Consider the following 13,164-nt stretch of genomic DNA (forward strand, 5'->3'; position numbering starts at 1 on the left):
AAATAAATAAATAAATAAAGATACATTTTCTATGTGAGCTGTAGTCTATACATAGCTATTTAGGAATCATGGCTTGATATTGAAAGTCAATTTCTTAGTTTAAGGGGGAAAAAATGAAGATACTATACAGTTTATCTTAAAAAGTTGATACCTAAATCTCTCAATATCAACAATTCTAACTATAATAAATGAAATTTCTTTCTTCTTTTGTATCTTGTTATCTGCAAATTCAAAACTTCCAAGAACACGCTTCTAGGAAGTAAGTATTCCTTTCTAGTGCAGTGTTCACAGGTAAGCACCACTTACAAATCTTAGGAGCCATCATAGACATTTATCTGGGGAGTACACAAAATTTCATTTTACTAAGATCAGCAGAGTCAAAGCATATGCCAACCCCGTAGTGATGGCCCTCATCAAACATATAAATGTTGAATAAAAAGGCTACAAGTCACAAAACATTCCAGCAGTACTAATGTTTCTGACAAAATGTGACATTTGTTTCTCAAGCAAGATGACTAAAATGGGGCACCTCTACTTATTTGATTATTTCTTCAGGTGGATGATGCTGAAGAGCCTGACAAAACAGGGGAGAATAAAGCACCCAGTAAGTTCCAGTCCGTAGGAGTGCAAGTAGAAGAAGAGAAGTGGTGAGTCCATTTGCCTTTGTTCTCTTTCGTCTTGATATTGGCAAGTACGGTACCAGTATCTTCCCCCAAGATAAACCTTCAAGACTCAATGGTATTTTCCATAACTTTTGGAAGCATTTAGCAGATTCCCTCCTCTGCTTTAATACTGGAGACCACTCAATTTAAGTTTTAGGTAGAATATTAGAGTAAGCACATCACATTCACATACACATGAACACTGTGTGTAGTACTGTTGTGTTGCTAAACTATTCTTCTTCAAAAAACCTTCCCACTTTGGACTGTAGACTTTTTAAGAGAAGAGGACTTATCTTATTCCTAACATTGAATTTTATCTGCTGTTTAGTATGCATTGCATGATGAAAAAGGAAGGTTGGAAGGAAGGCAAGAAGGCGGGAGGTTAGGAAAGGAGGAAGGAAAGAGAAAATAGAGAAGACCTACCATTATCTTGAACCACCAGTTCTTTTAGATTATTCTTTGAAATAATCTTACTCTAGAGTCTTAATATCTAGAATTGGGAAATTTAGAGTTTCAGAAACTAGAAGGGACTTCTGAGGTCACTACATTAATTTTATGAACGAGAATTTGATCCAGAGAAGTCTGTGAGTTTCTCGATCAAACTGTGAGGTAAGCGATGGGTGGAGCTATGTTTTATTGATACTAGGACCCCAGCTTCTAGAACAGCATTTTGCACATACTGAGCATACAAAATATATTGGTGAATGCAGTAAAACCACAGGGATAGCAGGAGAAAGAGCTCTATTTTACAAATCAGAGTATCATCTCAATTTTGCCACTAACTTTCTGTATGTTGATTGGAAGGAATCAGTTGGATGTCCTCCATCCATCCATCCATCCATCCATCCATCCTATCCATCTATCCATCCAATAACTATCTGTGAAATGCCTCCTACATGCCAGGCTAGATGCAATATAAACTGAGTATCTGGAAAAAGGTCATGCATCCGTTTATGGAAGTGGTGCCATTTTAGAGCCTTCTTGTATTGACACTGCACTTGCATGTAAGAGGTTTTCAACATATGTATATATAACATTTTATATCATTATACCATTTTGGAAGCCCAGAAAATTGATACAACCATTCTAGAAACCAATACGACAAAAGTCAGCAATAGTTATACACGTATCTGTACCCATTGACCCAATAAACACATTCATGGAGCTATCTTGAATGAAATTACTCAAAGGAAGGGAAACAATTGCTGAACATTATCTACCATTGTAAGAGAAAAACCATAATTACCAAATGCCATACAATAAGAGAATATTATTTTTGTAAGTTTTAGTACATCACCAACGTAGAACATACAGCTATTAAATGTACTTTGTAAAAAAGATACCGAAATATGGGGAAATCCCCATGATATAATGCTAAGTGAAAAAGTTAAACACGTAATATTTGTGTATTGCCCCTAAAGATGGATGCAGACTGAACCGTAATCTACAAAGGTGGTCAGTTTAGCAGTGATTTTTTTGTTTTCACTCTAAAATATTTACTGATTGTATCTACTACAAGTCAACCCTCTGACACTTGTTTCCTTTAAGGAAGATTTTTTGAAAATGTAGCTTAAGAGACATGAACAATCAATCTCATGGTAAGAAAACATATTCATCCTTTCCCCACTTGCCCAACTTGCTTGTTTTCCTCAATGGTATGGTGGTTAAGAGCACAGACTCTTGAGCCAGATTACCTAGATTCAAATCCTGGCTGTACCACATACCAACTGGGGGCCTTAAATTAATAAATAGCTTTGTGCCTTGGTTTCCTTATACGTGGTTTCTGGCCCAGCATGCAAGGAATTTACAAGTTATCTCTCTGTCCTAAAAAGTAAAAAGCCGAACAAACTGAAAAAGCCACAGTTCTTTTTAAATCAGTCAGAGAAGCGAGGTCACAGACCAAACCACTGCCCCTCAAATTGGAGACAAAGACATACAGATATAGAAAATACTGAAGTAGAAACCCACAAGCTCAAACCTCTTGGGAAGCAGTGCCAGCGTAGGAACACCTAAAATGTATTGACAAATTGCCAGAGGCTCAGTGAGGACACGTCTGGAGTGAAATATTTCAGGGGACAAGTAATGGGGGGCAAAGGGGGGTACTCCACAGTTTTGTAAGTTACCTCCAAGAGCTCTACCAAGTTGTCACAGTGAATATCAAAGAAAAATCACCTGGGGCTTCCTCTAGCAGAAAGAACAGAAGCCATTTTGAAGATGCCGGAGCATTCTATTCTTAACGAGATCTGCCCTCAGGAGAAACTATTTCACCAGAGCCTAACCTGCTGAAGTCTTAGCAGAGTCTAACCCACCTGGGGGAAGGGAAGTACCCAACTCCTCTAGCCCTTCTCCCTTACATAAGGTGGAGAGAAACTGGAGAAAAGTACTGTTGAAGTTCACAGCCCGGGGGGGCAGGCTTACCAAAAGACTGAGACCTAGTCAGTCAGAATGCTTCCCCTCCCCCACCCCTTACCATCACACTGCTAAAGGGCTATTCACCACAGTTCCTTTTACCCCGGACACCATGCCTACTTTTCAACAATAATTTCCAAGGAATACTAAAAAGTGACAACCACAGTTTGGAGTGACTGAACAAGCATCAGAACCAGAGTCAGAATACAGCAGATATATTGAAATGATCAGATCAGGAATTTTTTAAAACTATGATTAACATGCTAAGTCGTTTAATGGAAAAAGTAGACAGCATGTAAGAACAGATGGATAATGTAAGTGAAGAGATGGAAAATCTAAGGAAGAATAAAAAAGATTTGCTAGAGACTAAAAGTACTGTAATAGGAAGACTGCCTTTAATGGACTCATTAATAGACTAGACACAGCTGAGCAGAGTCTCTGAGCTTGAGGGTATAATAAGAGAAACTTCCAAACTGAAAAGCAAAAAGAGGCAAACTGGAAAAAAATAACACAAAAAACAAAAACAAATTAGGATTTCTAAAACCTATGAGACAATTATAGAAGAGGTAACATATGCATGATGGGAATACCAGAAGGAAAAGAAAGAAAGGAAAAGAAGCAACATTTAAACAAACAGTAACTGAGAATTTCCCCAAATTAATGTCAGACATCCAACCTAGATCCAGGTCTCAGAAAAGCCCAAGTAGGATACATGCCCAATACACTACACCTAGAGATATCATATTCAAAGAAGAAAAAGTCCTGAAAGAAGCAAAAAGAAACAAAAACAAAAAACAAAACAAACAAACAAACAAAAAATCACCACCTTTCCTATTGGGGTGCAAAGATAAAAATGACATGCAACTTTTCCTCAGAAACCATTCAAGTAAGAAGAGAATGGAGTGGAATATCAAATATTTGAAGGAAAAAAAAAAAACCCATCAGCCTAGAATTCTGTACTCTGCAAAATTATCCTTCAAAAGTGAAGGAGAAATAAAGGCTTTCTCGGACAAAAGTTGAAAAAATTTGTTGTCAGTAGACCAGCCTTGTGAGGAAAGTTAAAAAGTTCTTTGGGAGGGCCTGGCTGGCTCAGTTGGGAGCACACAACTCTTTTTTTTTTTTTTTTTTTTTAGGTTTATTTTACTTATTTTGAGAGAGAGAGAGCACAGGAGGGGCAGAGAGAGAGAATCATGTGGGGCTCAAACTCACAAACTGTGAGATCAAGACCTGAGCCAAAATCAAGAGTCGTACATTTAACTGACTGAACCACTCAGTCACCGCTCTAGCTTACTTTATTGTAAGAATACAGTATATAATATGTTTAACATACAAAATATAGACATAATCCATGAAAAAAAGTAATTGACAAACTCTAGACTTCATTCAAATTTGAAGCTTCTGCTCTTTGACACACACTATTGAGAGAATGAGAAGACAAGCCACAAACTGGGAGAAAATATTTGCAAAAGACACATCTAATAGAAAGCTGTTATCCAAAATATACAAAGAACCCTTAAAACTCAATAATAAGACAAACAACCTGATTTTAAAAATGGGCAAAAGACCAGGGCACTGGGGTGGTTCAGTCAGTTAAGCATCTAACTCCTGATTTCAGCTTGAGTCGTGATCTCACAGTTAGTGAGATGGAGCCCCATGTCTGGCTCTGGGCTGGTGGTGCAGAGCCTGCTTGGGATTCTCTCTCTCCTTCTCTCTGTCCCTCCCCAGCTCGTGCTCTATCTCTTTCTCAAAAATAAGTAAATATAAAAAAAAGTTTTTTTCAAATGGGCAGATGACCTTAACAGGCACCTCCCCAAAGAAGACACATAAGTGGCAAGCATATAAAAAGATGCTCAACATCATATGTCATTAGGGAACTGAAAATTAAAACAACAATGAAATACCACTACTCATGTATCAAAATGGCCAAAATCCCAAACACTGGTAACACCAAATGTTGGTAAGGGAACATTAAGTCTCATTCATTGCTGGTGGGAATGCAAAATGATAGAACCACTTTGGAAAATAGTTTGGCAGTTTCTTATAAAACTAAACATACTCTTACCATACAATCCCACAATCCCTTGGTATTTACCCAAAGGAGTTGAAAACTTATGTTCACACAAAACCCTCACTATACTGATAGCAGCTTTATTCAAAATTGCAAAATTTGGAAGCAACCAAGACGTCCTTTAATATGTGAATGAGTAAATAGACTGTAGTACAACCAGACAATGGAATTTTATTCGGCATTAAAAAAGAAATGAGCTGGGGGGCCTGGGTGGCTCGGTCAGTTAAGAGTGCGACTTCGGCTCAGGTCATGATCTCACAGTCCATGAGTTCAAGCCCTGTGTCAGGCTCTATGCTGACAGCTCAGAGCCTGGAGCCTGATTCAGATTCTGTGTCTCCCTCTTTCTCTGTCCCTTCCCCACTCACACTCTCTCTCTCTGTGTCTCAAAAATAAATAAACGTTAAAAAAGTTTTGTTTTGTTTTGTTTTTTAAAGACAGTTGTATGATTCCAACTACAAGACATTCTGGAAAGGGCAAAATTACTGAGATAGTAACAATGATTAAGAGAGAGGGAGGGATGAATAGGCAGAGCACAGAGGATTTTTAGGCCAGCGGAACTACAATGGTGGATACATGTCATTATACATCTGTCGAAACCCAAAGAATGTACCACACCAAGAATGAATTCTCAACTCAACTATGAATTTGGGGTGGTACTGATGTGTCAACATAGGTTCGCCACTATAACAAACATACCACTCTGGCAGGGGATGTTGACAAAGGGTGGGGGGGAGTCTGGGGGTGGGGGAAGGGGCAGAGGGTATATAAGAAATCATTGTACATTCTGTTCCGTTTTGCTGTGAATCTAAAACTGCTCTAAAAAACAAAGCTTATTAATTAAGAACAAAGGAGTGGTAGACAATAGTGTTAACCTCAGAGGGTTTTCCTGGGGTATGTGGTTTAATACGTATAAAACTTTTAGAAAAATACCTGACACACAGGAAGTACCATATAAGTGTTTCCTATTCTATTATGTACCCAGGTAGAATCTCTCTGAAGACTGAAGTCTCAAGAAAACAATTTTACCACCTTTCCTTAAAAAATAAGAGAAAATCGTCTCAATTTTAAAATTTTACTTGAAACATTTCTCCTGCAGCCAACTATTCTGTTTTATCAAATAAACACCCTAACACTTGCCCATCTACAGTAATGCTAAATACTATATTATTTGAACATACCTAACAGCAACCCAAAAATTTCAAATGAGCCGCTTTCATCATGTTCTGAAAAAGTTGAATATTTAATGAGTTACCGAAGTTTGTAGGATGGTCAGTCTCAGTACACTGAGTGGTTTATTTCAAATTCATCCCCAAAAGGTCTGGCAGCCCCAACCTTCCTGCTTAATTTTTCAAAATATACCCTTCTTCAAAGGTCACTTTATAGTTAACCACTGTAAAGTAAATAAGCATTTAAATTGATGTTAATGATTGTTTTCAACCTCTCTAAAAGAAATCCATTGTCAAACAGGGATTACTTATAAATTCTGTCTCTAATTAGGATTCCTTTTTTGCAATTTTGCCGGTAGAATTCATTTAGATAGGATCTTAAAAAAGCAAAATTGGGCATTAGAGATTACCTAGTGACAAGTAAGGGAATTTTTTTCAATTATCTAGTGATAAGGATGAGACTGTTGTTTTCCCGTCGAAAGGCCAATACAATCCATCTCTTCCTTCCCCAAATAGACAGACTGATAAACAACAGTAACCTAACAAAAAAGCTAGAGAAAGAAAATAGAGCCAGAAAAAGAAAGAGATCGTACAAAGAGAGGAAGATTAAAAGGCTTTGTAAGAGGCCAAGCAACTCATTATCACCTTTTGAATCCATCACAATTTAGGAACCAAAACTAACAAAGCAAAATCCGCCTGATTGGTCTCTGAAGGTTAGACTTTTCAATCCAGGTGTTCTTCACTGCTGCACATTCAAACAAAAGGAGTAAGTTAATAACTCATTAGTAAAGAGTAAAATGCGCTAAGTTAACGCCTCTGCTCCGAAAAGAGGAACCTCGATGTCTTGCCGGTGTATTTGCAGACAGCCAAGACATCCTCAGAATGCCATCCACAGTAGATGTGCCACATCCACTCTCCAGGGCTACCTCATGGTGGGGACCGTGCGTTGAGGAATGCCGTCTAAAGGTCACTGGTTTAAATGCTGTGGCAGCGCCCAGCCAGGGATAACGAATGCATGTGGTTTTGAAACAAGATTGCTTCCCTTAAGCCAACGAAGCAATTTCTCATCTCGGTCAAACATTAGCTGTCTCTCTCCAATTCCCGTTTCCCCGGGCGGGCCAGCGACACCGTCCGATGGGATCCACACCGCATACAGTAGTTGTTGACACGCAGGACCGATCCCAAGCAAAGCCAGCAAATCCTCCCAACACCTCCATTCCACCCGCTGCTCTGGATCCCAGTGTCTCCTAGCATCCTGTTCCCATTCTCTCCCATCCTTTTGACTGCTCCCCAGGAATTTGCATGAAGTCTTCTTGTCTTTCAAGCTGATAATTAGCACATCCAGTAAACCAATCCTTCCTATTTACTAAGGTGGAAAAGAGAAGAGGCTCCCAGGGATCTCCCTTTTCCTTCCAAGGAACAATTGTGTATTAACCGTGGTTCATACAATACTTCCTTTCTTCTTTCGCCTAAGACTTTCTTACCCCGCTAGTGACTTTTAACACTGTCACGGCGGACACACAAAAAAAGAAGAATATATTTATTTTCATTTTAAAAGCGGTATGTAAATTCACCTGGAGGAAGAAACAGAGCAACACGCTGACAGTTTATACCTCTCTGACAGGCCTTGGAACGTTGAAAAAACTATGTGTGTATCTGTATGTGTGTGTGTGTGTGTGTGTGTTAAGCCTTATCTATCTTTTCTATAATAATTGTGCGTTATTGAGTCTAATTAATGATAAGTAAGATACTATTTATACATTATGAAAATGTATAAATTACAGAAATGAAATTCCCCATAGTTTTATTCATTAACCATGAATAAAGGGGTGTATTTTTTACCCATACTTTTGACACGAACATTTTGAAAGTTATTAAAATCATTCTATGCATAAAATTTAGTAATATTTTGGGGCTCCTGGCTGGCTCAGTCGGAAGAGCACGCGGGACTCTTGATCTCAGAGTCATGAGTTTGAGCCCAATGTTGGGTGTAGAGATTACTTAAATAAAAAAAACTTAAAAATAAAATAAAATTTAGTGATATTTTAAAATCAACTAGGAGTGGCTGACTGGCTCAGTCAGAAGAGCATGGATTCTTGATTTCAGGGTCATGAGTTCAAGCCCTACGTTGGATGTAGAGATTACTAAAAAAATAATAAACTTAAAAATAAAATGAATTAATGTTATAACAAAAGCTTTCTCATTAACAATTCACAACAAATATTTCTTTTGGTTACACACTATTCAAGAATAAGTATGAATCATAATTTGCTTCCCCTCTCTCGCTCTGGTGAATATCTACATTATTTCTAGATTGACTTCTGGTTAAAGATAGTGGAAAAAATACACATATCATCTTTGAGCCCTTCTGAAACTAAATGGCAGTTTAAGGATGTTTTGCTTGTTTGGGCATAAACTGCCCAAAGGATAAAGAGAACGAGGGAAGAGAAAAGAACAGCGATATTTTGGAAGCTGGGAGGCAGACAGAGAGGTGATAACTGACTTCAGCTGCCCAGGGAGAGCAGAATCTGAAGCCAGTGACACAGACACCCAAGATACAATTCAACTTAGCATTTCAGAACCCACAAAAGGCACAGGGCCTAACAGCACTGGCGCTCAGAAAAGTAGGGATGAAGGAGCCAAAAACTGTACCCACAGAGTCAGGGTGACAGCCTTTCTGGCAAAAGACTTTCTGGCAAAAGACTGGAGGTTTCTCTTCTTCAGAGGCTGAAACCAAGAGTCTCAGGTCTGGAGGACAGCAGCACAGTTGAGGGTACCGTTACTATCCTGAAAATCGGGAGATAAGTGAAAATTTATAAACAATGCTGAGGCACCCTGCCGTAAACCTTATGTTCACACTGCTCCCAGAATCCTGGCGGCCAGTCTGATTCCTTCAAAGCAGAACTATGGAATAATCTATCGTGGGGAAACGGGACAGTCCAAGCCCAAGGACCCAAAGACACATTGACATCAGGGATTTTGCAAGGTGAGAGCCCACTGAGATCACCCTACACTGAGGGTCCCAGTGGATATGTCCCTCCCTAAAGCACAGACTTCTCAGGAGGCTTTTACTGTGCCTTTCAAGCATAAGCAGACTGGCTAACAATCAGCAAACTCAGAGCAGAGAAGAGTCATAAAAAAAGAACCAAAAGTTTTAAGGAACATTCAGAAAATTAAAAAGTTATTCCTGAGAGAGAAGAAGGGAAAGGTGGGCAAGGAATACTTCATGACAGAAGTGAATATTGACATGGTCTCTGACAGAGCATCTTACCCTCCTGGGCTACGAGGCAGGCGGCGGAAAGGGGCGGTGAGGTGGGAAGACAAAGAAAAGTGCTCTTAGAAATTAAAAATTTAATAGCACAACTGGAAATCCCCAGAGTTGGAAGAGAAATTGAAGAGATTTCCAGAAAAAAGCACAAAAGAGGAAAAGCAAAGAAGTAATCAAGGAAACGAGTAGAGTAATTCAACCCAAGAAAGGGGGGAAAGGGAGGCCTCAGGATGATGGAGAAGAGAAGTCTCCAGACAACAGTAACAGTTATGCAGCAGGTCTAGGGAGTGACTGGGCCTGATGGAGCAGGTCAGAAGCTCTGTGAAAGATGAATTCAAGAAGACTTGTAGAATACCTGATGTGTTTGTTCCAATGCATGCAGAGGAAACTACACATCTGAGGGTATTTTGAGGATTGAGTAAATGCTAGGTACATAAAAATTAAGCAAACTTTTCAAAAGGAAAAAAAATGTGCAGGAAGGAGAATATAATATGGCATAGTGATTTGTTAGGGCTGCTAGAGTGAAGCACCACAGACAGGGTGGCTTAAACAGCAGAAATTTATTTCCTCACAGTTTCAAAAGCTACAAGTCCAAGATCAAGGTGTTGATAGGGTTGATAGGGTTTCTTCTGTGGCCCTTGGTTTGTGGATGGCTGTCTTCCCCCTGTGTCTTCAGATGTTTTTCCCTCTGTGTCTGTCTGTGTCCCTCTTCTTTTAAAGATATCAATCACACTGGATTAGGGCCCACTCATATGACTTCATTTTACTTTAATTAACTCTTTAAAGACCCTGCCTCCGAAACCAGTCACATTCTGAGGTACTGGGGGTTAGGACTGTCATACAGGAATTTGCTGGGGGAGAAGCACACAACTGAGGCCATAACACACAATCAGCTGTGAATGCTATTTCCTGGTCATAATAATGTAGTCACAAAAAGCAAGTTCTGAAAATTTAATCAAATTTACAATGTAACTATAACAGGAGAATGGAAAAAATAATGACACAGACCAGAAGTGTGTGTGTGTGTGTGTGTGTGTGTGTGTGTGTGTGTGTGTGTGTGGGAGAGAGAGAGAGACAGATAGACAGACAGACAGAAACAGAGACAGGGATGGAGACAGAGACAGAGAGAGAATGAGGAGGAAGAGGGAATGACAGAAACAGAGACAGGGATGGAGACAGAGACAGAGAATGAGGAGGAAGAGGGAATGAAGATGAGGTGGGAAAAATCTAAAGGTTCACCTTTCCTAAAGACAAAAACTAAATAATAAACAAATAACAATATTTGTTATTTAGAGGTAGTATTTAAAAGTAGCTGCCTGTGGAACAGAAAATTATTGCATCACTGGAGCAGGGATTCCCATTTTTCCTAGCCAGCCTTGCAGAACTACTTGATATTTTAAAACTGTGTGCAGGTATCACTTTGATAAAAATCAAAAGTGACTGATCAAAATAGTAATGTATAGTACTATGATGATTACCTTTGTGCAACAAGTATTTTTGCTACTTCAGATTATTCCATTTCTGGGTCTAATTTCAAATTTCTGGGTCTAAAGATTTCAAACATTTTTTTAATGTTCTTGATGCCCATTTGCAAATAGCTCCTGAAAAAATCTGCACCACTTTAACTCAGAGGTAGGCACTTGAGGGTGCAAATATCTGACCTCTTCAAATCCCATCATTGTTTTAGTGGCTTTATTGAAATGGACATACAATTAACTGTATGTATGAAGTGTGTAATTTGTTCAATTTTTGCATATATTTATCATAAATGTATACATAATGGAACTATCACCACCATCAAAATAGAGAACACATCCATCACCTCCAAAAGTCTCCACTTACCCCTTTATAGTCAGCCCCTCCTGCCCACCCACCTCTCCTCCCCTACCCCTTGCCTTACTTGTTCCCACTTGTTGGCATTTTCTAGAATTTTATTTAAATAAGATATCCTTTGAAAATATTTATTGATATATGTGTATGGATCTATTTTTGTATTCTCTGTGCTGTTCCATTGATTTAATTGCCTATCTTCATGCCAATACCACACTGTTTTAACTATTGTAGCTTTATAGTAAGTTTTGCAGTTAGTATATGTCCTCCAACTTCCTTTTTTCAAAGTTTTTTTTTTTCTTTTTGCCACTCTAGGTCCTTTGCCTTTTTTTTTTAAGTTTGTTTATTTATTTATTTTGAGAGAGGGAGCACGAGCACAAGTGGGGGAGGGGCAGAGAGTGAGGGAGAGAGAGAATCTCAAGTAGGTTCCTCACTGTCAATGTAGAGCCCAATGAGGGGCTTGAACTCACAAACCATGAGATCATGACCTGAGCTGAAATCAAGAGTCTGGCACTTAACCAACTAAGCCAGCCAGGTGCCCTGGTCCTTTGCCTTTCCATAATGAGTTTTAGAAAGAGTTTGTCCATTTCTGTTAGACCTACTGGATTTTGATTGAGATTGCATTGACTCTATTCATCACTGGAGATTTGACATCTTAACAATCTCTCTTTTTTTCTTTAGCAATATTATGCAATTCACAGTGTAAACATCTTGCACATACTTTGTCAGATTTGTCCATAGATATTTTTTTTCCTGATATTATAAAGGATATTTATTCTTACTTCACTTACCACCTGTCTTTTATTAGGTCAGACAAATACCATTGATTTTTGTGTGTTGATCTTCTATCCTGTAATGTCACTAAACTCGCCTATTAGTTTTAGTGACTTTTGTAGAGTCTATATACGATTTTCTAGACTATTGTGTTATCTACAAAAAAAAGGACAGATTTATTTCTTCTTTTCATCTGGATGCAGTGTGGACACCCTTGCCTTCTTCCTGATCTCCCGTAAAAATATGCAGTCTTTCACCATTAAATATTATGTGAGCTTTAGGTTTTTGGTAAATGCCTTTTACTGAATTGAGGAAGTTTCTGTCTATTTCTAGTGTGTTGAGAATTGTAATCAGAAATGGATATTGGATTTTGTCAAATGCTTTTTTTTTTTTTTATCTAAAGAGATATCTGGGGCGCCTGGGTGGCTCAGTCGGTTGAGCGTCCAGCTTCAGCTCAGGTCATGATCTCACGGTCCGTGAGTTTGAGCCCCGCGTCAGGCTCTGTGCTGACAGCTCGGAGCCTGGAGCCTGTTTCAGATTCTGTGTCTCCCTCTCTCTCTCTGCCCCTCCCCGGTTCATGCTCTCTCTCTCTCTGTCTCAAAAATAAATAAACGTTAAAAAAAATTTTTTTTTAATAAAAAAAAGATATCACAAGGTTTTTCATTTAAACTATTTAATATAATGAACTGCACTGATTGATTTTTGTTTTAATTATGTTAAAATACATATAAAGTAAAATTGACCAGGGTGTCTGCCTGGCTCAGTCAGTTGATCATCCAACTCTTGATTTCGGCTCAGGTCATGACTTCACAGTTTGTGAGTTTGAGACCCCCCCCCCCCCCCATTGGGCTCTGTGCTGACAATGCAGAGCCTGCTTGGGATTCTTTCATTCTCCCTCTCTCTCTGCCCCTCCCCAATCATGCTCTCTCTTCCTCTCTCTCTCTCTAAAAATAAATGAATAAACTTAAAAACCTTTTTTTTAATTAC

At 38.8% G+C, this 13,164-nt stretch overlaps 1 protein-coding gene across 22 annotated transcripts in view; it reads left to right on the forward strand.

The window, feature by feature from the left end:
* The window catches only part of DLGAP1 (DLG associated protein 1), an 893,154-nt gene that overhangs the window by 837,008 nt on the left and 42,982 nt on the right, over positions 1-13,164 (forward strand). For all 22 annotated transcript variants that reach the window (XM_053902457.1, XM_053902459.1, XM_053902453.1 and 19 more), the window contains one exon: positions 556-647. In XM_053902457.1, coding sequence (XP_053758432.1) covers positions 556-647 — 92 coding nt within the window. The remainder of the gene's footprint in view (positions 1-555; positions 648-13,164) is intronic.

Source organism: Panthera pardus, unplaced genomic scaffold (genome assembly GCF_024362965.1).
Source record: "Panthera pardus isolate Hobbes unplaced genomic scaffold, ASM2436296v1 HiC_scaffold_15, whole genome shotgun sequence".
Taxonomy (NCBI): domain Eukaryota; kingdom Metazoa; phylum Chordata; class Mammalia; order Carnivora; family Felidae; genus Panthera; species Panthera pardus.